The sequence below is a fragment of the Epinephelus lanceolatus genome, chromosome 16 (assembly GCF_041903045.1).
Source record: "Epinephelus lanceolatus isolate andai-2023 chromosome 16, ASM4190304v1, whole genome shotgun sequence".
Classification (NCBI taxonomy): Eukaryota; Metazoa; Chordata; class Actinopteri; order Perciformes; family Serranidae; genus Epinephelus; species Epinephelus lanceolatus.
In genome coordinates this window covers 22315636-22340073 of record NC_135749.1, presented here as the reverse complement: position 1 = coordinate 22340073, position 24438 = coordinate 22315636, and the positions used below count along the sequence as shown (strand labels likewise).

At 40.5% G+C, this 24438-nt stretch overlaps 3 protein-coding genes across 4 annotated transcripts; 1 reads left to right on the top strand and 2 right to left on the bottom strand.

Annotated features, from left to right (window-relative positions):
• Window positions 1-1364: 1364 nt before the first annotated feature.
• Window positions 1365-4700, bottom strand: LOC117263250 (transmembrane protein 272-like). Of its 2 annotated transcripts, none has more exons than XM_033636471.2 (5): window positions 4498-4700; window positions 4340-4405; window positions 4202-4252; window positions 3896-4087; window positions 1365-2234 (listed from the first exon to the last, which is right to left on the bottom strand). In XM_033636471.2, exons 2-5 carry the CDS (start codon window positions 4398-4400, stop codon window positions 1972-1974), a joined length of 567 nt encoding a protein of 188 aa, XP_033492362.1. In that variant the 5' UTR covers window positions 4401-4405; window positions 4498-4700; the 3' UTR covers window positions 1365-1971. The 2 variants fall into 2 exon arrangements, with proteins under 2 accessions (XP_033492362.1, XP_033492364.1); XM_033636473.2 differs by having other exon boundaries at window positions 4340-4402.
• Window positions 4701-6411: 1711 nt separating this feature from the next.
• Window positions 6412-11355, bottom strand: LOC117263248 (1-phosphatidylinositol phosphodiesterase). The gene is made up of 4 exons (XM_033636469.2): window positions 11190-11355; window positions 10544-10627; window positions 7451-8021; window positions 6412-7093 (listed from the first exon to the last, which is right to left on the bottom strand). Exons 2-4 carry the CDS (start codon window positions 10612-10614, stop codon window positions 6710-6712), a joined length of 1026 nt encoding a protein of 341 aa, XP_033492360.1. The 5' UTR covers window positions 10615-10627; window positions 11190-11355; the 3' UTR covers window positions 6412-6709.
• An 8078-nt stretch (window positions 11356-19433) lies between these two features.
• Window positions 19434-23768, top strand: rpz2 (rapunzel 2). Its single transcript, XM_033636576.2, has 2 exons — window positions 19434-19575; window positions 22497-23768. Exon 2 carries the CDS (start codon window positions 22550-22552, stop codon window positions 23234-23236), a length of 687 nt encoding a protein of 228 aa, XP_033492467.1. The 5' UTR covers window positions 19434-19575; window positions 22497-22549; the 3' UTR covers window positions 23237-23768.
• Window positions 23769-24438: the final 670 nt, after the last annotated feature.

Here is a 24438-nt window from a genome sequence, read left to right as displayed (position 1 = left end):
AATAAGATTTGATTAGAACGAGTTGATCTGTCATCTGTGCAAGTTTGAAGCCGATTGGATAAGCGGTGTATGAGAAGAAGATTTTTTAGGAAAGGCAGTTTTAAGGCAAAATCTTACTTTGAAAGGGCAAATACCTCACTTCCTGTTGGATTTAGGTCAGGGGTGTCAGCGCGTGATTTTTAGGTCTTCATGAGACGAACTAGAGATACTGGATGAAGGGAGATATCCAACTGTAGGCTTATCCAATGTTAAGAAAACGGTTACTCTTCCTGTCTCCTAAGTGGGCGTGGTTAGCTCTCCCTCCAATCAGAGCCTGTTCTCCCACTGACATCACTGAATCAGGAAGTGAGCTGAGTTGGGTATCTCGCTTCATCCAATATCTCTGGACGAACACGCCACTTTTGGTTTCATGTTTCTACGACGTTCCTACAGGCCATGGCGGCCATTTTTGTGTGCCTAGGTGGCGCTAGAGAGCCCATTTTGGCACTTTAGGGGTTAATGTCATGATTTTCTAAAATTTTTCACCGGTTCTGATGTGCGTGCCAATTTTGGTGAGTTTTTGAGCATGTTTAGGGGGTCAAATTCCAGCTCAAAGAGGCGGCGGAAGAAAGAAAGAAAGAAAGAAAGAAAAATAATAATAAACACACCAAAAACAATAGTGTGCCTTCGGCGAGGACTGGTCTGTGAGAATAAACGCAGCAAAAAGTATAGGGGGGGGGGTCCTCGCCTTTGGCGAGGACTGGTCTGTGAGTAGTCCACTGCTTTTGGGCTTGGTCCCTAATAAACGCACGCAGCAAAAACAAGAGGGTCCTGAGCAGTCCTCTGCCTCTAGGCTCGGTCCCTAATTATTGTTTTGATTTAGAAGGTCTAGGGAGTTGACGTGTGATGGTTGAAACACACCTGATAGCAATGTTACTTAATGAATTTATCAAAAAATAGAAAGTTTACCAGTACTCGAGCAGCATTCCTGCCCATATGAAGAATGAGCCTTTGTTAATAATGCTTGTAACGCCTTTATTTATGATGGAGAAACCCCTCCTCTATAGCAGAATTATAACATGGTGATTCTAGACCTTTTCTCAAGCACTGCTACCACCATACTACCGCTATGTATGTGTTTGTGTGAATGCTGTTAGTGTTGTAAAGTGCTTTTAGTGGTTGCTAAGATTAGAAAGCTACCTTATTATAACACCAGCTGGCCTTTAGTGGTTTTACCTTCTCACCTTTGCTACAGTGATGTAGAAGTGTACTTCACGATACATGTGTACACAGTGACATGATCGCTGTTGGGTGTGGTTACAGGTTCCCCAAGTTTCAGGAGCAACACACTTGAAACTTTGAACGAGAGATGAGACCAGAGACTATTTTATACAACATATCAAGCTTTTATTTTCAAGCAATACTGCACAATGAACTGTTACAATACCATCTTTAAGAAAAGTCAAGAAAAGTTATTGCACTGCAAACACATCTGTCATGCACATAGCACAGTAGAATACAAAAACACACCACCAGTAACTCTATCTTAATGCTGAATTAGTATTAGCTGCCACAAGATTATCTCACAACTTCTCTTCTGTCAGCTAAAATGTTGACTGTTGGCGTCAACAGGAAGCACATGATGTGATGGTGCTGTTCCTACATTTGACTACACGCCCTGTGGAGAGTGACTACTGTTGAATTAAGCTGGACAGAGCTGCTTCAGCTATGCACTTTGTCTGCTGTAACAAAACACCAACATATTAAATGCAGCAAAAACACTCAGCTCAAGTCTCAAGTGAAGTAAGGAATCTGTCTTCAAGCATTTACAGGAAAATTGCAAAAACTGTTCTGAGATCTGCTGTTTTAATCATTTTACTTGTAGCTGCCCAGTGCCCACAACTTTAAAACTATACAACTGAAAAACTACCACAAAAAATAATTTTCCTGTTAACCCCATTGTGAATTTCAGGACACAAACAAAAATGAATATCACACATCACCAGCAGTGGATTCTTGTGTATCACTTGTCGCACCATAGAAAGAATAGCGGCCGGGTATCAATCTGCGTCCCGCAATTACAGTCGCACAACAGGTCAGAAGAGCGAAGCAACATCCGCAGACGAACACGAGACTTGCAGCAACCCACACCAGAGTGGTGACAACGAAGGCAAACTGGTAGGTTACCCTGTGGCAGTATCGAGTTGCTCCGGGCGTGTAGTCGGGAGGATATACAGGATAAACCCAGATAGTGCCTACAGGGAAACATTTAAAAACACATTTCAATGCAATTTAGACTCAAAACTGCACTCTAAACTCAAAATAAAGGCTCTGAAACATATCTTCTCAATCAGCTTTTTACTGATGGTGTCCAACATTTTTGTCTGTGCTGTTTTCACTGGTTTGAAGAGGGTGTGAAAAAAAGATGTCTTGTACTTCCTCACACCAATTCAGCAACATTTGAAACCAAATGTGATGAGAGTCGGTGGGTTGTTTGGTCACTGTCAATCAAACCGGCTCAAACCACACTCACACACCTGAAGGAGACAGTAGTCGGCGGGAAGTTCCTGTCGCACATGAGAGGAATACCCATGAAAATCACTGATTTATGTAGGATAGACAGGAGAACCTGGTAGCAACTTTTTCTGCCGCGTAACTTTACCCATCTAATCTAACTCTAACTCTAATCTAACTCCCTTTTTGTCAAATTCTTAAATCATTTTAATATTCTTTGTGACCTGATGACACAAACTAACAGATCCTTAGTGTTACATTAGCATTAGCAAGTAATTTGTACCAGTACGATCTCAACAAAGCTTGCTAGCTTACTTGCTGACCTCTAAAAAATGATTCAACATCCACTGATGCAAGTAATGTAATGCTGGTGATGAAATGTTCAGTGCTAACTTGCAGGCTGCATGCCCCTAAAGGGTGATTCATTTCATCAGAAGATGTGGGAATTCTCCTTGAACAGCACTTTTCTGCCAGGTTTTTCTGTTAAGGCAAAACTAGCCTTTAAGGGATTGTCAGTATCTTTTGGATGCTTGCTGCTTATGCATCGTTTCCACTTACGAATGTGACTGGTGTTCACAGATCCATAAATATATGGATCAAAATTTGAAATCCACTGCAAATGTTAAACTTCTATATATTTACAAATCTACGGCCTCCAGTCACATATGTAAGTGGAATTGAGGCATTAGAGTCTGGCAGCTGATCGCTACCTTTTTATAAAGCCCCGACCTCACCTGAGCGCTGTGGGGGTACACGCCCATTAACGTCTTGAACACAAAAAATTCAATGAAAATAAGAAATTACAGACAGAGGGACGAGTCTCTGCAGTAAAATTCTGATGATTGGGAAGGATTACTTCTGTATGAGTATATGATCCTCCACATATCCTCACACAGCCTACACAAGACAACTACTGACCATGCCATAATGTATAAATAGAGCTCATCTTGGTTTACTGATGTGTGCTGTCATTTTTTGTGTGTCTTTACAATGGAATAATAACAGTAGAATGAGAGATTGTAGAATGTAAGAACCAGATGTGCATTGCTGGTAGAGAAGCAGATGCTGATAAATAACCATGTGCCTCAGAGCCAATCATTACACTGGGTGTTCCTGTCCCATGTAAACCAGTGATCTACACGGGCGTTCCTATCATGCGCAACAGAATGCCCTGCCGCGCCTGCAATCAGATGTGTCTGAGATTGGATGGAGTTTTTGAAACTCTTAAGGATGTCTGTTTTGTGTGTTGAACTTTAAAGCCAGAAATTGAAATACTGAAATTTGCACGGATGTACAGCACTTGAGTAAATACTTTACTTTACCGTGTTTCCATGCAAGCATGTAGACTCCAGAGGAATTTATCTTCACTAAAACATAAAATTGCTGTGACACTTTATCCCACCTGCAATGAACCAGCCGAAACTGAAGAGGTGTAGGAGTGCCATGCAGGTCGAGCACAGGATGGCGACCATGCCATCCCCCCAGGTGCTCTTGGTGTAGGTAACAGAGAATGAGAGTATGTTTGCCCCTCCAAGCACTATCAGGTAGAGAGGGATGTTGGGCTGCACTGGACAAAGGCTCAGATGTGTTGCCCCTGTGACCCAGAACCAGAAAAAACATCAATATTAACATGAAAAAGATTCGAAACATAAAGCTTGCTGTCAAATATCACAGAAATATTGCAGTGGTCAAACAGAGGAAAACCAACCCAAACCGATGGCTGCAATCATAACCATCCACCAAATGATATTCACCACAACTACAAGAGAGGAAGAGGGAGTGTGTGAGGGACCAGTAAAACATAAAATAAAGCAGACACAAATGTGATGAAGAAAGGACTTCTAACCAAGTAATGAAATCGTGACGGCACTTTGAGCCCTGAATTCGACACGTGGAGACGGGTTCATATCTGCTGTAAAGAGAGTAAGAGTCTTGTCACAATTGTCAACCAATGTCAAGAGAAAGAGGAGCAGCAGCAGCAGCAGCAGCAGTGTTTTACTGTACCTGTCCAGCTCTGAATGGAGACACTTCAAAGTCTTTTTTCTTCTTCTAGTACTCACTCAATGAGTGTAGAGCTCTGCATAAGTTGGCGTCAGTCACTTCTTGACAAAGCATCCACTTTGTTAACGTCCTTGGCTGTTTTGGCAGGATGTTAAGACATATTGTTTCAAGTCAAAGCATTTCAACAACTGTTTCGCAATGCTCTCTGTGTTTAAGTGAGAGGAAATAATGATGAAATCAGTTATCTGATATCAACTATCTGCATGCAAAGTGTGGTTTAAGCCACACACCAGCAGTCACATAGTGTTCCTCTATTTCTCTTGCAAAACACACTTTTATGAAATTCTACACTTTGCAATTAATTGGACATGATCAATAGATTTTAGTGGCATTGCATGGTGCAGCACGAGGACTCAATTTATGCACTGAAAAGATCATGTGATGCACTGGTACCTACATAGACAGGAAAAACTATGATCATGTCTCACCAGTGTAAATACACAGGATGCACTTGTATCACACATTTTATCACTTAATATTTTCTGTAGAGCTGTTGGATAGTAAAAACTGAGTGCACCTGCTTATGGTTGGTTAATGTGCATATTCTATTTACCAAAAATAAAAATAAAACAAATGTTAGTCTTATTTTAATAATCTACAATATTCAAGTGGTGTCTTTTACGTTGACATGACAGGGTGCTGGCTATCCACAATGGTTAGCTTAATTTAGATCATTTAAGTGTTTTAAACAGGTATGATAGACATGATGAACCATTCGCAGCTTTTCAATGTAGAGTTTCTAAATTCTTGCCAAACTAAGATGCCTACGTTACCCAAAATGCAACACATTCACAGAGAGGTCAGTCAGAGATTTGGGTGTTTCACTTTTAGCGGCTACCAAGCCATAAGCAGAAATAAGCAGCAGCTCACTTCTCTTTTTTTTCTTCTTCATGTCTTTTTCTTTTTTTCTTTTGAACAGTTTGTTCTTTTGGCGCTTTGAGCACCACAAACCGAGCGCCATCTTGTGACATTACATTGGAGAGAAGGCTTACATCTCTATGACTGATAGCTCCAACACTCTGCAACTCACACCGAAACAATCTAGACTGATAAATAGCACTACAGGTAAGAGGATTAATATGTATTTTTGATCCCGAGGAGCCACAAAAGGCTTAATACAACTTTTTTCCCCATATACAGTAGCACTCCTCAAGACCTGTAAACAGACTTTGATGTGTAAAATCTGTGGAGTTCCCTTTTAATGTGTATAACTTGAGTAAAATGATAAAAAAGTTATTAAAGGTAAACCAGACAAAGACAATAAATCAAAGGTGAAATTAGCACTCTCCTTCAGCGGTGTGACAGTTCAAGTTTGTGATGCAAAGGTTGTCACTCTTGTTGCTGGTCACCACCTCACACACACACACACACACACACACACACACACCAAAGAGCCAGAATAACATGTTTGTGTGAAGTGCCTGTGCAGCAGCACTGCCACCTTGTGACGATGAAACATGACTGCTCACATCGGGACTGTCTCAAACATAACTCCTGATGGTGATTCAAAGAGACACAGAGCCACAAAACCTGGCAAACATCTGTATCATCTGTTGACCTGTGTTCTTTCCCCAGGTGGAGTGGAGTAAAAGTCGGCTTATTGTGGCTTTACTACAGTTACCAAATGACCTGACACAAAAATTATTATTTTGTCATTTCTAAAAATTATTCTTTGGATTGATTTTTTTGTCTGCATCCTTGGATTTTATGCACATCCTATTACACTTACACATTTTATTATTAAAAAAAGCTGCACAGATGTCAAGGCTGCTGGAAACCTCGTAAGGACAAGATGGAAAATGAAATGATGACAAAACTATACTGCACATTAGTTTTAAAAACAAACAGCAATTATGATGCATTTCAGCATTTCCACAGCAGTTTATTACTGCACAAAATTTTACATATTGCCATTTCTGATCTTTCTGATTATTTTATACGGCACATTTATTTTGTTTCCAGTGTCTCTGCTGAATGACACAATGAGAAGTTTCATCTGAGGTATAATTTAAATCATATTCATTACAGTAAAGGAGTAAAGTTAGGCCTACCTATTAAATCTGAGCTACAAGTGTCGTATGTGGTGTCCATAGTGATGCCTTATTGAATGTACAGTCATTGACTAGTCTACTGTTCCCTCGTGCTTGATTTTGGCTCAGACATTTACAGTAAAATGTTTGATCATCTCCCTTCTCAGTTTGGAAATTGTATATTTCAAACTTGCCTTGCTAGGTGCTGTGTTAAAGACCTGTTTTCTCTTTGCATTCTCTCTCAGTTGGAAGTCAATGATTAGTTGCATAATGGGAGCAGCAGGGAAGTCCATGCATACAATTCCAAGGCGCTGGTTCAGGTCCGTCTTGGCCCTCAGGTAGTCATACAGCTGTGTGTTGACGCGCTGAGCGATGGCTCTGGGGTATGCGAACACACCAGCTCCACTGCTGTAGGTGAGGAAAATCTGGGCCTTGTTTCCAGCAGGTGCAGCCTCCAGGTGCTCATAGACGCTCTGCCATTTCTCCTCCACATGCAGAAGTGTGGGTACCTACAGGGAACGCAAAATGTTGAATAACTCAGAAGCATTCATATAAAGATTCCCTCCGATGGAAATAAAAGCTTTAAATCTTATTAACATTGTTTTTATATGCTATAAGACATATCATAGTCAAAATAGGCAGACAATGTCAAGGCTGAGAGTTTTCTCCTGGGAATCGCAGTGTATCAATGACAAGTCTCAAAGACATGTCTCAAAAGCATGGATTCAAATGGCCAGGGTTTTAATATGTCACATACCTAAAGAACCAATCCCATCAACTTGCAGGTGGGGCTTTTCATATCATAATCATACCACTACAGCAAGATGTAAAATGATGACAAATGTTTGAGTTATACGTTTTCATACCCTCCAGTCATCAGCTATGTCCAGGGAGCCATAGCGCATCCCCAGGTCTGGTCCAGGAAAGTCTTGCAGGACGATGAGTTTCCCTCGGGCCTCTCCCATGGTCGGCACGAGCCGGCTGTGCCACAGTAGGTCCCAGTGAGCGTAACGATGGATGTAGTCTACCACAGCACCGTAGATGTCGTACGTCTCACTGAACTCCTCCTTCACCCGCATCAGCACTGTCTCACTGGGATACTCACTAAGAAAGTCAGCCACACCCTCCAGTACGTGGCCAAAGTGCGCCCGCTGATAGGATACTCCATGATGGATGGTGAGGTTCCCCTTGATGTGACGGACACGGACGTCCAGAAAGCGAACACCGGCTCGGAGCTGGGAGGCCAGGCTCCAGGTCTGGCACTCGGCATACACACCGCCGTACAGGGCCATGGTGTTGTGGGTCCCAGGCATGGTGACCTCAGACAGCGGCTGATCATCGGGGATGCTGGTCATCCAGGACGGATTGAGGAACTCTGGGTTGGGTGTGTCGTCATAGTCTGGTCTCTGAACAGCACCATAACTCAAACCAATGACTCTAAAACATGACAGAGATATGTCAGAGGCTTAGTGTATGTAGAGGCATCAAGTTTTCATTGGAGTTGTTCTCATAGAATGTCAAAGGTTGGTTAATGTTTATGATGCAGAGTTTCTACCCAGACAAGCTTAATATTTTGTTATTTGTGATGTCCAGGTTTGGTTCAGTTACAGTGTACCGCACTCGGGTCAGAGCTGTTTTGCAGGTTGTGGCGTACAGGCGTAGAGGCAGCTCTGCTTAGGAGTGTGCTTTAAGTCGCATGCCATACTTCTTGCCTTGCTTTCAATGACATCAAGCTCACTCTGGCACACACTCTCTCACACAGTGGTAAATATTTTGGCTATACTGGCTTCCTGCTCCAAAAAGCATGAAATACAATCTGCTTATATGATCAATTATCTTTTTTTAAATCTGAATTTTATATTTTAGAAAACAGAAAAGGGGAACACCTGTAAACTTAAATATAATCCATACTCTCTTTTCTTTTTTCCAGACTTATCCAGACTTTTCCGCACTTTGCTCTACCTGCCAGTAAAGGTATTATCTTTATTCCTTTGTTCCCCTCGCTGTCCACCCTCTTAATTATTCATAGGTAATTTTTATGGCTCTGTCGAGCTTAGTTTGTGTTTTTTAGACATTTTTTTTAAGATATTTTTGTGTGTTTTATTTGTATTTATTAATGTGTTTCACATATACAGTTGCAATTAAAATTATTCAACCCCCATTGCATATTAGGCTTATTGGCAAAATGTACAATTTTTCAGCTGTTTGCAATAAACAAAGTAGACAAGAACAGTTGAAATAGTTTAATAAAACTAATATTACCATGGGTTTTATCCAAATTCAACGCAAAATGCTACTTTTAATCACTACTGCAGTCTCAAAATTATTCAACCCCCTGTTTCAAGCACACCTGGTGCAACTAATCAAGGGCTTCATTAGTTCAGGTGTGCTTGAGATAGAACACATAAATACCTCAACTGGCTAGGGGTTTGTTGAGAGTGACGTTTGATTGCATGTTAGAAATATGGCAAAAGAATTGTCCAAAAAGTTCAGAGAAGAAATCATTGCCTTGCACAAACAAGGAAAAGGATACAAAAAGATAGAAAAAGCTCTGAATGTTCCTAGAGATACAGCTGGAAGCATAGTTCGCAAGTTCAAAGTTAAAGGAACACTGGCTACACTACCTGGACATGGCAGAAAGAGGAAACTATCAGCGGCTGACACCAGATTCCTGAGGAGGCAAGTGGTCAAAAACCCTCGAGTGACTGCAAAAAACCTGCAGCAAGACTTGGTGGCAGCAGGCACTGAGGTTTCAGTTTGTACAATAAGGCTAAACTAATACTATACTAAACATACTAATACATACTAAACACCGAAGGGCTCCATGCCCATACTCCAAGACGTACACCACTACTGACCCAAAAGCACAAGAAAAGTCGGCTCCATTATGCTCAAAACCATATAAATAAGCCACAGAAGTTTTGGAATTCTGTTCTGTGGAGTGATGAAACAAAACTGGAACTCTTCGGGCCTATGGAACAACGGTGTGTCTGAAGGAAGAAGAATGAAGCATATGCTGAAAAGAACACCCTGCCTACAGTGAAGCATGGCGGTGGCTCAGTGATACTCTGGGGCTGCTTTGCTGCCTCTGGCACTGGAAACCTGCAGCGTGTGGAGGGCACGATGGATTCAGTCAAGTATCAGGAAATCTTAGGTAAAAACGTTGTGCCGTCTGTGAGGAAGCTGAAGCTTGGGCGTCATTGGACCTTCCAACAGGATAATGATCCCAAGCATACCTCAAATTCCACCAAGGCTTGGTTTCAGAAGAAGAAATGGAAGATTCTAGAGTGGCCGTCACAGTCGCCTGACTTGAACCCCATAGAAAATCTCTAGTGGGATTTGAAGAATGTGGTTGCAAAACGCACACCCAAGAATATTACTGAACTGGAGGCTATTGCCCATGAGGAATGGGCTAAGATTCCTCAGGAACACTGTCTGAAGCTGGTGTCTGGCTATGCATCACGTTTGCAGCAGGTCATAACAGCAAAAGGGTGTTCTACTAAGTACTGAAGATGCTTGTCATGAAGGGGTTGAATAATTTTGAGACTGCAGTAGTCATTGAAAGTAGTATTTTGTGTTGAATTTGGATCAAAACCCTTGTAATATTAGTTTCATTGAACTACTTAAACAGTTCTTGAGTAATTTGTTTATTGCAAACAGCAGAGAAATTGTATATTTTGCCAATAGGCCTAATATGCGATGGGGGCTGAATAATTTTGATTGCAACTGTAGTTTAGAAGATTATAGCCTTTGATTGTTTTAGCTTTGTAATTAAAAGTGTTCTTCTTATTTCTCCTTTTCATTGTGTGGGTATTTGTTGACCTGGGTGACGAGCTGCTGTGTAAAACTGCCTTCGGGATAAATAAAGGTATATTTAACTGAGTTGCATTAAAACCTCTGTGAGTGAATATAATGGTATTTTTGGTGTTTTCAATCTGGCATGTTTTTAGTTCACTCACCCCACCAGCACCATCAACTCAATTAACATCATCTGCATTTTCACTGGACCTCGTCTGATGCTGCTCATCATCGATTGGTCACTTCTGATGATTGGCAGAGGAAAAGGTGAGAAAAATACAACTGAGTCAACATTAAGTAAAAACATAACCCCATGAATAACAAATTGGAAAATAATATGATCATTTAAATAGCTAATGGAATACTTAATAAAGTATCAATGAACTGCTCAACAGAACAAGAGCATTTAAACATACTGTACATTTATCACAGACAGGCAGCACAATGTGGCTAGAACTTTAACTAAATCAATACTTGTTCATCATCTAAAACAGATTAGATGATGGTAAAACTAAATGTCCAATTAACTCTAGTTCTCTCCCGGGCTGGCATACGCCTGCTTTTTAGTAAAAACACAAAAAACCCTTTCCCATCATGAAAGTATGTCAGCCAATATAAAAACCAAACAAACAGTGGAAACAATTCGATCCCGGTCAGAGCTGAGGTCGACCTCAGCTCACCCCTCCAGGCCATTTCAATGGCAGGCTTAAACCTTTTTAATCCCAAAACCGAAGCAAACCATCCACTGCTGCTGTGTCAAACCTGCTGATGTGTTCATGTGTTGCTCCAGCCTGCTTCGGGTCATACCTGACACCAGAAGATGTTCGTCCTCACTCCGGTCCGGCTCCCTTGGGACAGAAAGAGCAGACGGAGAGACAGAGTGAGAGAGAGAGAAAGAGGAGTGGAGGGGGTCAGAGGCAAAATGACAGAGTCAGTGTGTGGACCTGGGATGTTATTGTGGGAAATACCATAGAGGAGCAGCTGAGCGCTACGTTACAGAGCAGGGGTGGGAGCAGGGTCGTGTGTTTGTGTGTGAGGGGTATTCATCTGATCACATCCCTCATTTATTGTGGTTCAGAATCAAACATACAAAAATCAACTCAAGGAAGTGGTTAAAAAATCCTTTGAATATGTGAATGTATTGCTGGGCTTCTAGCCATTGTTAAAGATTTCTTTAAGTCCACTTTTAAGATGTTTGCGTTGCCATAGCATGTTATGTGTAAAAGGCTAAAAGGATTAAAAATACAAAAGCTAGTGAGGAGAATGACTTTATGATCAAATATTTAAAAAAAAAATAAAGTGTTTTAGTTACAACAGGGCTTGTCTATGTGCATCAGCTACAGGTGAATGTTTTCCCACAGCGTTTCTTATCAGTCTTATCAGCCCCAAAATAGGTCCAAAATAGGCCCAATACTTATAAAAGTGTGTCAATACAACACTGAGAATTTCAATAGAGAGAACTTAGTGATGTAAAAAAAAAAAAGAAAATCTATACATATACGTACAGTACAGGCCAAAAGTTTGGACACACCTTCTCATTCAATGCGTTTTCTTTATTTTCATGACTATTTACATTGTAGATTCTCACTGAAGGCATCAAAACTATGAATGAACACATGTGGAGTTATGTACTTAACAAAAAAAGGTGAAATAACTGAAAACATGTTTTATATTCTAGTTTCTTCAAAATAGCCACCCTTTGCTCTGATTACTGCTTTGCACACTCTTGGCATTCTCTCCATGAGCTTCAAGAGGTAGTCACCTGAAATGGTTTCCACTTCACAGGTGTGCCTTATCAGGGTTAATTAGTGGAATTTCTTGCTTTATCAATGGGGTTGGGACCATCAGTTGTGTTGTGCAGAAGTCAGGTTAATACACAGCCGACAGCCCTATTGGACAACTGTTAAAATTCATATTATGGCAAGAACCAATCAGCTAACTAAAGAAAAACGAGTGGCCATCATTACTTTAAGAAATGAAGGTCAGTCAGTCCGGAAAATTGCAAAAACTTTAAATGTGTCCCCAAGTAGAGTCGCAAAAACCATCAAGCGCTACAACGAAACTGGCACACATGAGGACCGACCCAGGAAAGGAAGACCAAGAGTCACCTCTGCTTCTGAGGATAAGTTCATCCGAGTCACCAGCCTCAGAAATGGCAAGTTAACAGCAGCTCAGATCAGAGACCAGATGAATGCCACACAGAGTTCTAGCAGCAGACCCATCTCTAGAACAACTGTTAAGAGGAGACTGCGCCAATCAGGCCTTCATGGTCAAATAGCTGCTAGGAAACCACTGCTAAGGAGAGGCAACAAGCAGAAGAGATTTGTTTGGGCCAAGAAACACAAGGAATGGACATTAGACCAGTGGAAATCTGTGCTTTGGTCTGATGAGTCCAAATTTGAGATCTTTGGTTCCAACCGTCGTGTCTTTGTGAGACGCAGAAAAGGTGAACGGATGGATTCCACATGCCTGGTTCCCACTGTGAAGCATGGAGGAGGAGGTGTGATGGTGTGGGGGTGTTTTGCTGGTGACACTGTTGGGGATTTATTCAAAATTGAAGGCACACTGAACCAGCATGGCTACCACAGCATCCTGCAGCGACATGCCATCCCATCCGGTTTGCGTTTAGTTGGACGATCATTTATTTTTCAACAGGACAATGACCCCAAACACACCTCCAGGCTGTGTAAGGGCTATTTGACCAAGAAGGAGAGTGATGGAGTGCTGCGGCAGATGACCTGGCCTCCACAGTCACTGGACCTGAACCCAATCCAGATGGTTTGGGGTGAGCTGGACCGCAGAGTGAAGGCAAAGGGGCCAACAAGTGCTAAACACCTCTGGGAACTCCTTCAAGACTGTTGGAAAACCATTTCAGGTGACTACCTCTTGAAGCTCATGGAGAGAATGCCAAGAGTGTGCAAAGCAGTAATCAGAGCAAAGGGTGGCTATTTTGAAGAAACTAGAATATAAAACATGTTTTCAGTTATTTCACCTTTTTTTGTTAAGTACATAACTCCACATGTGTTCATTCATAGTTTTGATGCCTTCAGTGAGAATCTACAATGTAAATAGTCATGAAAATAAAGAAAACGCATTGAATGAGAAGGTGTGTCCAAACTTTTGGCCTGTACTGTATATAAATATCCTGGTCAGGGCAGGTAACACATATCCAGTCTGAACCCTTAGGCAAAGTTCTTAACTCGCCTACCTCAGGATGAGTGAAGGCGCAAAAACAAGAGTCATACTGGCTCGAATGTCGTCCCTGTGAACAAAGGTCACGTCAGGTGTTGGGGAACCAGGGCATCCTGATGAGAAATGTGCTACTGGAATAAAACATAGATGGACAAGAGCAGAAAATAGGGACTGTTGTAATACTACTATACAGGTAACTCCAGCGAGAGGGGTTACATGCAGAGGATGTGGGACATATGGATGCTTCGAAACCCAATGTCTACACTAACAAAGAAACAACTCCTAGCCCAGTGTTTCAACACCGCAAACAGCAACTGCTATCACAATTACAGATTGATGAGGATTAAAGTGGGGATGTCATCATCATCATCATCATCATCATCATCATCATCCCCACACTCTGAGATTGGGTACCAAGCCCCAATCCCTTACGAGACAGATTCCCTTACAGCGAGGGTGAATGACCTGTGATTGAGAATAATGAATAAGCTGGAATCCTGGCACCCCCGAAGCCGGTTACCAGTGACAAAGAACAGTCTGAAAGTCTGCTAGATGATGTGAATGCAGCACTACGAATTATCCCCACTAAGACCATTACTGAGACGAACACCACAGCAACAGTGATCCTAGAGAAGCTTTGCTACGAGATGAACACCATGAGCCACAAAGAGCGCTACCCTCCATGGAGAAGGAGGCCTGAGGCTATTAGAACGGGCTGAAAGAGGAGCTAGAAAAGATGTGAGGAGTAAAGGCAGCAGTGGTGCCAGTGATAATCAGAGCACTCGGGGCTGTGACTGTGGCTCCAGCAGACTCCAGGTACAACATCTGAGGTCTCTGTCCAGAAGAGCGCAGTCCTAGGAACAGCTAAGATACTACGCAGAACCCTCAAACTCCCGGGCCTCTGGTAGAGGACCCAAGCAACCACCATGGTGGACTCGAGCCACTCGAACCTGCTGTTCACAAAACCACTTACAAATGTCTAAAAATGTAGTGGTTAGTATAGAGGCTTTCTCATCTTAGGGACATAACAACGACATTTTCACGTTATCCAGCAGGGGCATCCTGAACCTGATGATTTTCAGATGAAGAACAATGAACTGAGAAAGGTGTGAAACAAAATCACAGGGATCAGCTTGCATTTCAGCCAGACTCTGAAGAAGAAACAGCTGCTATACAGACATATATCTTCTTGCAAACTAGACGGTGCAAGCTGATCAGTGTTTCTCTTCTTTACTCTGGTAAGAACTTAAAGCAACCTTGACAATGTACCGTTGGCCTGTTTGATGCATCATTATGATACAAATGCAAAAACTACTAAAATTTATGAAATTGTAGGACATTAGTTTGCTATTTTCAATGGTTTCTGCATTTGTATTATTTTAATGTATCAAACATTTGTTGCACTGTACAGAAAAGTATCGCATTTACTTAAAATTGTGGTAGTTCGTTAAAATTTTATGGAACTTGGCATTGCCAAACGTCTACTGGATGTATCTCTACTGTATGGGTGACATCATTATAACAAATATGCTTGAAATTAATATTTTTGGACAAGCATCCTACAGAATAAATCAGCTGTTAGAGCACACAGACCGAGGCAGTGTGAGGTCCTGAGCTCTGAGGGGTCGGGGAAAGTGTATCTGCTGTGTGTGTATGTGTGTGTAAATGTAGCACATGGAAAAGTCTGCAGATGTTTTCCCGTTTTGTCTCATATCACTACGCGGGAAGTCAAATATTACATAAGACACTTGTCCTTGTCCTTGTCCTTGTTGAGCAATATTTGGTTAGCTGTCAACACAGATTGTATAGCCGGAGGGTACAGAATAGACATTCCTCTTCCTCTTTCTATTAAATAATCAGGCCATGTGAATGTAGATAACAGTTGGAAACTAATTGCACTTCTCTTGACTTTTAACAGAACAATGCAGACATAGAACGTGTCTACAAAACTTACAGTAAAGCTAACGGAAAAATGTGTTTCTATGTGTGCCTAAAGCTAATGATACATTATCCACCATCCTGTTGTTAGTAACTGTATCAAAAATACTGTTAATTAATTTCACTTTGATTAATCTAATTATTTATTATTATTGTTAAAGCTTTTAGTGGAGTTGATAAATTATGATATTTTAACATAAGGGGCCTTGGTGTGCAGGAAGCTGAGGGGGGTCATACTGCTGTGTACAAGGGCTTTTGTGACGTGTTGAAAAGTGGTGGGGACATGAGAAATCAGATGAAGAAAAAAATCTTTTAAACAGCCTTAAACATACATGATTTTAGGCAATTTAATGAGGGGATCTGTATGTGGTAAGAGTAAATAATTACACTGTGTCAGGAAAAAAATGTATAAAGGCAAGTCCAAAGGGAATAGCCTCGGCTGCTACCATGGATGTAGTTTTTGCTTCAACATTAGTGGAGAGACACATCATTTTGAGCATCAAACACTTTATTGCACTCCAAAAATGGCTCCATTTATGTAAAGGACAGCATAAACTTCAGGCGGCAGGTGACAGTTTAATACAAAAATATAATGTAATATAATGCAGTACTTTTGTATTACTTTTTAAATATTCATTCTCCTATAGATCAACTTGTCTCATTTAATGTGCCCCTGCTGAGTACAAAGGATTGATTTACTTTTTACTTTTCTGTATTCTTTTGTTTGGGGATGTAACCTCTTTGAATGTGCATGGGGCACCAATTAATGTCAATGACACATCATTTATTTTGATTAATTTATAAACCCCTGGATTTTAATAGCTCATATGTGTTGTCGTGTTTACATAGAGAGAATGGAAAACTTGAGAATCATTAGGCTAGGGCATCTTTTTTGAACAATGCATATTTGTTTCTTCTATATTTACATTGCATGTATGTTTCTTATTGGGCAAATAAACCTTTCTTAAAGCGTTCCCGTTTGTTAAGATGTCTTGGTGCTATTTTTCAAAACATTTTTAACAAGTTATACTTCTGAAAAGTAATGGGATGGAAATTAGATTCTTCAAAAGAGTGTACCACAGTGTAATTCATACTACCACCAGATGGCGCCAAAGTGATACATTTTTACAACCTCTGTACTCTACAAGTAGGCCTACTAAAGGTATTAAACATTATATATTATAATAAAGTAGCTACATTTGCCTATTGCAGGAAACAACTGGTAAACAACAGCAGAAGTTATATTGTTATGAGCCTAAAATGTGTCATTTGCCTGTTTTTTTTCCCAATGAGTGGTTGTAGCATGTCAGTGACTGTTATGTTTGATTCCTGGTGTCCAAATTATTTGAAAAAGTGGGTTCATTTGTTTTTGTATGTTGTTTGGTTCAGGACAGGAGTAATGAAAATCAGCGTTTTTCGCCATTAGCCTGCACATCAATTCAAGATGGTCGCCAAACGAACCCTTATGGGCCACGAGTTGACCTTGGCAACAAAACCAGGTCACAAAAAAATGCCATGTAGGTGCACAGGACCCTATTTTTCCTGCTAGACTATTAAGTAAAGCATTATAAATTCTCTTTTTGTATGAAATGTACTATATGACTTCACTTACCAAGACTGTGGAGGACGTCCAAAAGAAGTTGCAAGAAAGAAGGTCCTGCAGGTTTGGTGGAAAAAAGATAGCCATATTGTCAGCTGCTCAACAATGGATCCGTCAATCAGCAAATCATAGTGCAGTGCATAGTACAGTATATCACAAAAGCTATGTTTGCACTTGTTAACTAACTGCATAATTTCAGCCACTGTATCAATGTTGTCAAAGTTTACACTAAGAGTGATAATTATTATAAGCAGCACATAAAGACAGAATAAAACAAAATAATTATATTCAATTTATATATAATGTCCATAAGTGACAGATCACCCCAACATCAAAAATACATATTTTCCTCTTACATGTAGTGCTGTTTCAGCCGTAGAGATGTCTGCTCTCTCTCCAATATAGTTCCATTATTATAGAAGGCAGACATCTCTATGGCTGACATCTCCAACACTCAGCAACTCACATCTACGCAATATAGACAGATAAATATCACTACAGGTAAGGGTAAGGACATCTTGTATAAAGGTAGAGATGTGAATTCAAAATGAGTGTTTGTGTAATTACAGGACACACATACACACACTTCTTCGGTAAAACCAGCTCCTAGTACTTCCGTTGAATTTCACCATATTCCTCTCAGCTCCAGAGGTAGAGGAACATTTCCTCTTTTTGTTTGAATTGGTGCCATGATTCTCTATGTTTAACACCGTCAAGGCCGTGGCTACATGTTAGGACAGAGTTCACATCTCAGGAATTGTTCTTGGGAATTGGTGTCTTTTAATGATCTGTGTGGGAGTTTAAGTGGTACTGTAACATTTACTATGACTGTAACAAAACTTAAATAAAAGTTTTTGACATATCTCCAGCAGATTCTGCCCTCCAGTGCATGTACTTTAATCATAAACTTCTAAGTTTAAATGTTGACAATACGTTCATGTAAATGTTCTGTTCCCGTTTTATTGAATCAGTCCTCTCATTGTCTTTTGTCAGCTGGTACGGTTTAGTTTCCCTCAAAAACAGGAATAGATTTTAGGGTATCCTCAAAGTGTGCAGCAAAATTGCAGGCACAACCTTGAATTATGAGAGAGGAAATTTTTGCCTGGGCATCAGTGCTCCACCTAGCTTCACTTAACTTAAAGCAAACCCAGCTGGCACTGGATGTCAACATGTCAGAAAGACATGGCACTCCTACATGGGACCAATGTCACACACACACACACACACACACACACACACACACACACACACACACACACACACACTTCTTCGGTAAAACCAGCTCCTGGTACTTGTGTTGAATTTCACAATATTCCTGTAAGCTTCAGAGGTAAAGGGTAGTGGAACATTTCCTCTTGATGTTTGAATCAGTGCCATGATTCTCTATGTTTAACACCGTCAAGGCCGTGGCTACGTGTTAGGACAGAGTTCACATCTCAGGAATTGTTCTTGGGAATTTGTGGCTTTTAATGATCTGTGTGAGAGTTTACGTGGTACTATAACATTTACTATGACTGTAACAAAACATAAATAAGGGTTTTTAACATTTCTCCACCAGAGTTATATTGTGGTGTGGAAGAGAAGATTTTTTGGGTGTGTGTGTGTGTGTTAGGGGAATATGAACTCATGATATGAGATTCTGGCTATGAAAGCTGTATTTATCTGTCCACCATGCGGGTAGGAGCTTATTCTATCTTTTCACAGGATTTCTGTAGACTTTATCTGTTTTGGAACATTGCATTTTTTGGCATGGCGGATGTCTGAGGTGACCACTAGCTTTCAGGCATTTTAAACGGTCAGTTCACTCAAATTAACACAACATTAGAATTACTGCCTTGCGGTTGTATGCCTCTGCCAAGCAGTCAAATAAGTTTACATCTGTGTTTGTCCAGAGTCATATAATATATGTACTGAAGACTTTGAAGCAATATAATAAAAGGTATTAAGTGTATTTTCTGGCCATGTTTCAAGATTATTGTCACCAAATATATCTGCTTAAAGATGTGTTCACATGTAGTCTGGACACAAAATAATGGAATATTATTAGTTTTTCTTTATTTAAATAAAGTTTTCACAGTGTTATTAGAGATACTCAGATATAAAAGCAATCTTGTTTCCTGGTTATTAAGTGTGACAGTCTCTTTCACTTCATGTTAATGGTAATCTCTGTGGTATCTGGTGCAACATACTGGTTTGGAAGGTGTGGGGACCAGTAATAAAAACAACACAATGAAAAGAATACCCTGTCATTGTTGCAGCCTGTGGTTGGAGCCTGCAGCCGCAGTGCATCTGGAGGAACTCCCCTCAACCAATCAGCACAGGGCATGCATGAGTCACTTCCTCGTGTTTGCCCCCTTATATGGCAGGAAGGGGTTGTCCTTGTTTGACTATAGGGAGGAAAATGGTGGCAAGGAAAGACAGACGGCTTCAGTAGACAGAGGAATACCGACAGTTTTATCTCTGGTGAGTAAACATCTGTCTTCTGAGTGCTCTATTATCTGTAATCTAAAGGATGTTTGAACTGTGTGTGATATCTGAATGAGCTAGGACTGATGAAAAGAACGTGAAAGATGGTTGGTTGATTCATGTGCGTGTGTTGTTGGGAATCAGGAAATGAGAGAAACAGGCTCAAAAACAAACAAAGCAACATCCCAAGTTAAAGTTAAAGGTGCCAAACAGCCACTGGAGTTATCTGAAGTGATAAAGATGACACTTTGAAGGTCACGACATGTAACCATTTGTTTATTTTCTTATTTTTTTCTTGTGTAACTATGAAGACACACCCACTGCTATTTTTCCTGCAGGACAACATTGAGAGGGATGATTAATGTCACAACGATGAGAAAGATGCTCACAAATTGATTTGGTCTGTGGTCTCAGAAACTAGTTAAAGATTTCTAGGATGTAATAATGCCCCCTTATAACAAACAATAAGTTTTAAAATAATTACCCAAAACACAGTCATTCTTTTAAGTGAACTCTGAATTCCTACATTGTAGAGAAACAAAAACAAATTTCCTTTTTATCTGCAACAACTTCTTTTTTTAACTGAAATTTTATTGCTTTTTTTAACAATTTGTTTTCACAAAAATAACATATAAACACAAAACAAACCTGGAGTGTCACTGAGGTAAATTGCATATATTTAGGGCATTACAGTACTCATCAGCAATTCAGCGATCACCTGAAACATGTTTGCCATGCTCATAAAGAGATTTAGATGGTGTCTCTTTTTGGAGTCTCAGTAAATGAGTGAGTTTTTATATATCTCCTCAACAATGTTTTTTCAGTCACTTAAAGAAGGAGGAACCTCTCTGTGCCATTTCCTGGTAATTTGCAACAACTTCTTCAATAATTAATAGACAAAAAAATGGCGAGGCAACTATTTTTATGATATGTTAATTTCTTATGTCATCTTCTTTAAAGCTAAAATGCCAAAAATCAGCTGGTTTCAAGTGTCTTAAGTGTGCACATTACTGATTTTCTTTGCTCGCTATGTTATTAAAGTAAATACTTAAGGGTTTTAGACTGCTGTTTGGACAAAATAAGCTACTTTAATATGTTAAGTTATGGTGATCTTCGTCTTTTTTTTTCCTTTCTTTTTTTTTTTTGACATTTTATACTCCAAAGAATTGATAAAATCATCAGATTCATTACTTCCTGCCCTAGTTTCCTTCTCTGCTCACATGTTGAGCTCTGTTTATCACTGCAGACAACACAAGCCCTCATCGTGACTTGTTGCCAGTAACATTACACTGTAAGATGACACCTTCTACAATATGGCGTTTGTGCAGCAGCTGGTGACATGTGTGTTGTAGCACCAGCAAACTGAGAGTCAGCCATGAGCTTAATTTTGGGTAATGCAAGAGGAGGAAACATTTGGGATCCTCTGTGACCAATCCTTTGGGTAAAGCTCTTAGATTGTGGTCAGAAGTTGAAGCTACCATGCAGAGTACAGATTTATATTAAAAGATATGACAATAGATTTTAGGAATAATCCTACGGTCATCTTTGCTGTGGTGATAAATGATTTAACTTTTGACCAGCATCAGTAGAAATATCTTGGCACTGAAGTTGATGACAAGCCAACCTTTGAGCTTCATGTGGATGCTGTGTGTAGAAAAGCCCTCCAGTGCATGTACGTTAATCATAAATAAACTTCTAAGTTTAAATGTTGACAATATGTTCATGTAAATGTTCTATTCCCGTTTTATTGAATCAGTCCTCTCATTCTCTTTTGTCAGCTGGTACGGTTTAGTTTCCCTCAAAAATAGGAATATCTTTTAGGGTATCCTCACAGTGTGCAGCAAAATTGCAGGCACGACCTTGAATGATGAGAGAGGAAATTTTTGCCTGGGCATCAGTGCTCCACCTAGCTTCACTTGGCTTGAAGCAAACCCAGCTGGCACTGGATGTCAACATGTCAGAAAGATGTTGCACTCCTACATGGGACCAATGTCAAATTTTGGTTGGAATGAAAATCAGGTTGACGATAATTTACATGTCTGACAATACTATAATTTCCCGTTGTGTGGATGTTACTATTATTACATTTTGCAGACACTGGGTTTTGTTCTCCAGACCTTATGACTAAATGTGGTTATTCTCTGTCAAGATGACGTTGGCATGAGACGTCTGGAAGACGGCAGATTTTGGTCACTTAAAACCAAAAAAATATCAACGTCATCTGTTGACATTTTCCTATGTCAAATTAATGTTGGCATTAGACGTTGTCTTGACTTTGAACTTCCGACATCATAACCTAAAGTCAACCAAATATTAACGTCTAATGATAGTGGCGACCAGCTGGGAATACATAGTCAACATGACCCTACTGTGTAACAGTGGTACACCACAGGCATAATAAAAACATGCAACATCACTAAAAATAGAGGATGTAACAAGTATTGCACATGCCTCGAGAAAGATAGAAATACACAAGCATTGTAAAAATGGAAAGAGAGTCATAAAAACAATAAAACCATAATACTTAATCCATAAAACAAAGAGCAAAGTGCCTATGTGCTGCCCAAATGCATGAGCAAGGATTAACTAGCTTCCTTCTTCATCTGCTCAAGGTTAAGACCTTGAAGAGGGCCAAGTCAATTCTAGTTGACCCTAGCTGGCCCCTGTCAAAGGAGTTCATCTGGGTGCATATACAATCTGCCCAGATGCAGGACCAATAGACTGCTGCCAATGACATTACAAATCTTTCAATGTGATGTTTATATTGTGTTGTATTTGAATTTAATGCACCGTATTTATTGTTTCTTCTGTTGGTTTTACTACTGGCTGCGCAACAAATTGCCACTCTAGGATGATAAAGATATCCTTGAGATATATTAGATATATTTTAAAATATGTTTTTTTTGTGTGTCCCCCAGCCTCCAGACTCACTTTGTGTGGATCTTACCGTGGCAGAATAAAAGCAGCAGTGATGGCTGATGCAGAAAAGATCAAGAAAACTGCAGCCAAAGTGCTGTGTTGCGTGGAGAAGGTTTCCTCTTTCGCCTCTTCCATCGACCCCATCTTTGGGATCGTCTCCTCCCTGGTTGGGGTGGCTCGCAAGGGTCTGATCAAGGAGGAGGGCCACGCTCTAGACAAGGACTTCCAGCAGCTCCACACCAAACTGCAGAGCATCTCTGAGAAGAACCATCAATGCCTGATGAAGATCCACATCGACGAGGTGAACGAAACCTACGGCAAGTACGAGGAGTACATTAAGCACCAGTACACTGCCTTCAACAACATGGTGGCACAGGTGAAGAAAGATCCAGACAACACTAAGCGCCACATGGAGAAATTTGAGAAGATTTATGAGAGAGACAAAAGTGACATGAGCCTGGATATATACTACCGCGGTGTGATGGGCACCAAGTTGCTGTTTGGGAGACCCCTGCTGAAGGTGTACCTGGACAACTGCGACGGCAACCGTGAGATCATGGAGCGCCACTGTTCACACATCACCCACCTGTTCCACATGGGCCTCATTGCCCTCATGGCCTACACAGCTGTGACAGAGGACGACGAAGACGAGGTGCGGGAGAAGTGGGCCGAGAGGGTGGCAGACATCCAGCAGAAGATGCAAGAGATTCTCAGTCAGTGCAAGGACAACTCGTCCTGAACATGGACCAGCAGAGAGGGGACGACGCCAGGAACAATATGATCTCTCAGCTGTGGACCAATGAAAAAAGACAAAATATGTAATAATATATATCCAAATAAAACCAAAGCCATGCTTTCTCAAGTGCACTAGAGCTGCACCTGATGTTATTATTGCAGCATTTTAGTTAATGTATCGAAATTGTATGTTAATTTTTGTTTCAAAGAGACCACTATATGTTTCAGTTGCTCTGTTACATGCCAATATGCTGAAGTTTTACACAATCTCTTCAATTAAAATGTACATATTAGTCGATAAAGTTGTATATTTGTGAAATCCATTTCATCCACACTGAAACCTCATGTTGTACTAGTTGGTAAAATTTGTAGGGCATAGCTCTAACTTCAAAATGGATTAAAAAACACACACACAAACATACACAAACCCCCTTCTTCTAGAAAAAAAACAACAACGCTCTTAATACTTCTGTTGACCCTACATGGAAAAGATTTTAAGATACCAGTTAAAACAATAAACTTGAACTCATAAAACATGTTATCAAACTATTTGATTCCATTCCTTCCTTTCATTGTAGAATATTAGGCAGGTAGAACGATGCCTGCCAACAGGAGATACAGTAAATAATGTCTTTGCAGTGTCTGAAAATATGAAAAAAACTCCCATTATGGCTAAATGCAGCCAGCAGCCAATTAGTTTAGCTTAGCTTAGCATAAAGACTATAACATGAGAAAACGGGTAACCAGGGGCCCATTGTTCGAAAATAGCATTAAGCAATCCAGGATAAGTGGAAAAGCAAGGCTGGACAAAGTCTCACACGTCCATCTTGGCTTAATTGGTTGTTCGAACGCCAAGCCAGGCTGAGGAGGAGCGGCTATGTCAAGCCAGGTGTAATTTATTCAGGTAAGTGAGTGTCCACGGCTTTCTTAAATAGACCGCATGGGTCAATCACAGTTTCAGTGATGCACCAATGGAGAGGGCACGTGCAGCTTGCTTCTCGCATAGGGAGCAGTGTGTCATTATGGAGACTTATGAGGAGGTTAAACCAGGGGCGTTTTTAGGATTTGGAAAGATCAGTGGCTAAGGACAGAACATCAGGGACTGGGTTGTGTGTGCGCGCCCTATTGCCAGCGTGAACATTTTTACCTGGTTTGATGTATGCATGCACGCTGAAATTGATTTGTTTGTCTCTTTAAGCCATGTTT

Excerpts from the sequence above, each read along its gene's own strand:
- LOC117263250 (XM_033636471.2), bottom strand. The coding sequence starts at position 4,400 with ATGAACCCGTCTCCACGTGTCGAATTCAGGGCTCAAAGTGCCGTCACG. Across the intron at positions 4,253-4,339 it reads CGTCACGATTTCATTACTTG|TTGTGGTGAATATCATTTGG; the intron begins GTTAGAAGTCCT and ends CCTCTCTTGTAG. Across the intron at positions 2,235-3,895 it reads TTTCGGCTGGTTCATTGCAG|GCACTATCTGGGTTTATCCT; the intron begins GTGGGATAAAGT and ends GTTTCCCTGTAG.
- LOC117263248 (XM_033636469.2), bottom strand. The coding sequence starts at position 10,614 with ATGATGAGCAGCATCAGACGAGGTCCAGTGAAAATGCAGATGATGTTA. Across the intron at positions 8,022-10,543 it reads GAGTTGATGGTGCTGGTGGG|AGTCATTGGTTTGAGTTATG; the intron begins GTGAGTGAACTA and ends GTCATGTTTTAG. Across the intron at positions 7,094-7,450 it reads ACATAGCTGATGACTGGAGG|GTACCCACACTTCTGCATGT; the intron begins GTATGAAAACGT and ends CGTTCCCTGTAG.
- rpz2 (XM_033636576.2), top strand. The coding sequence starts at position 22,550 with ATGGCTGATGCAGAAAAGATCAAGAAAACTGCAGCCAAAGTGCTGTGT.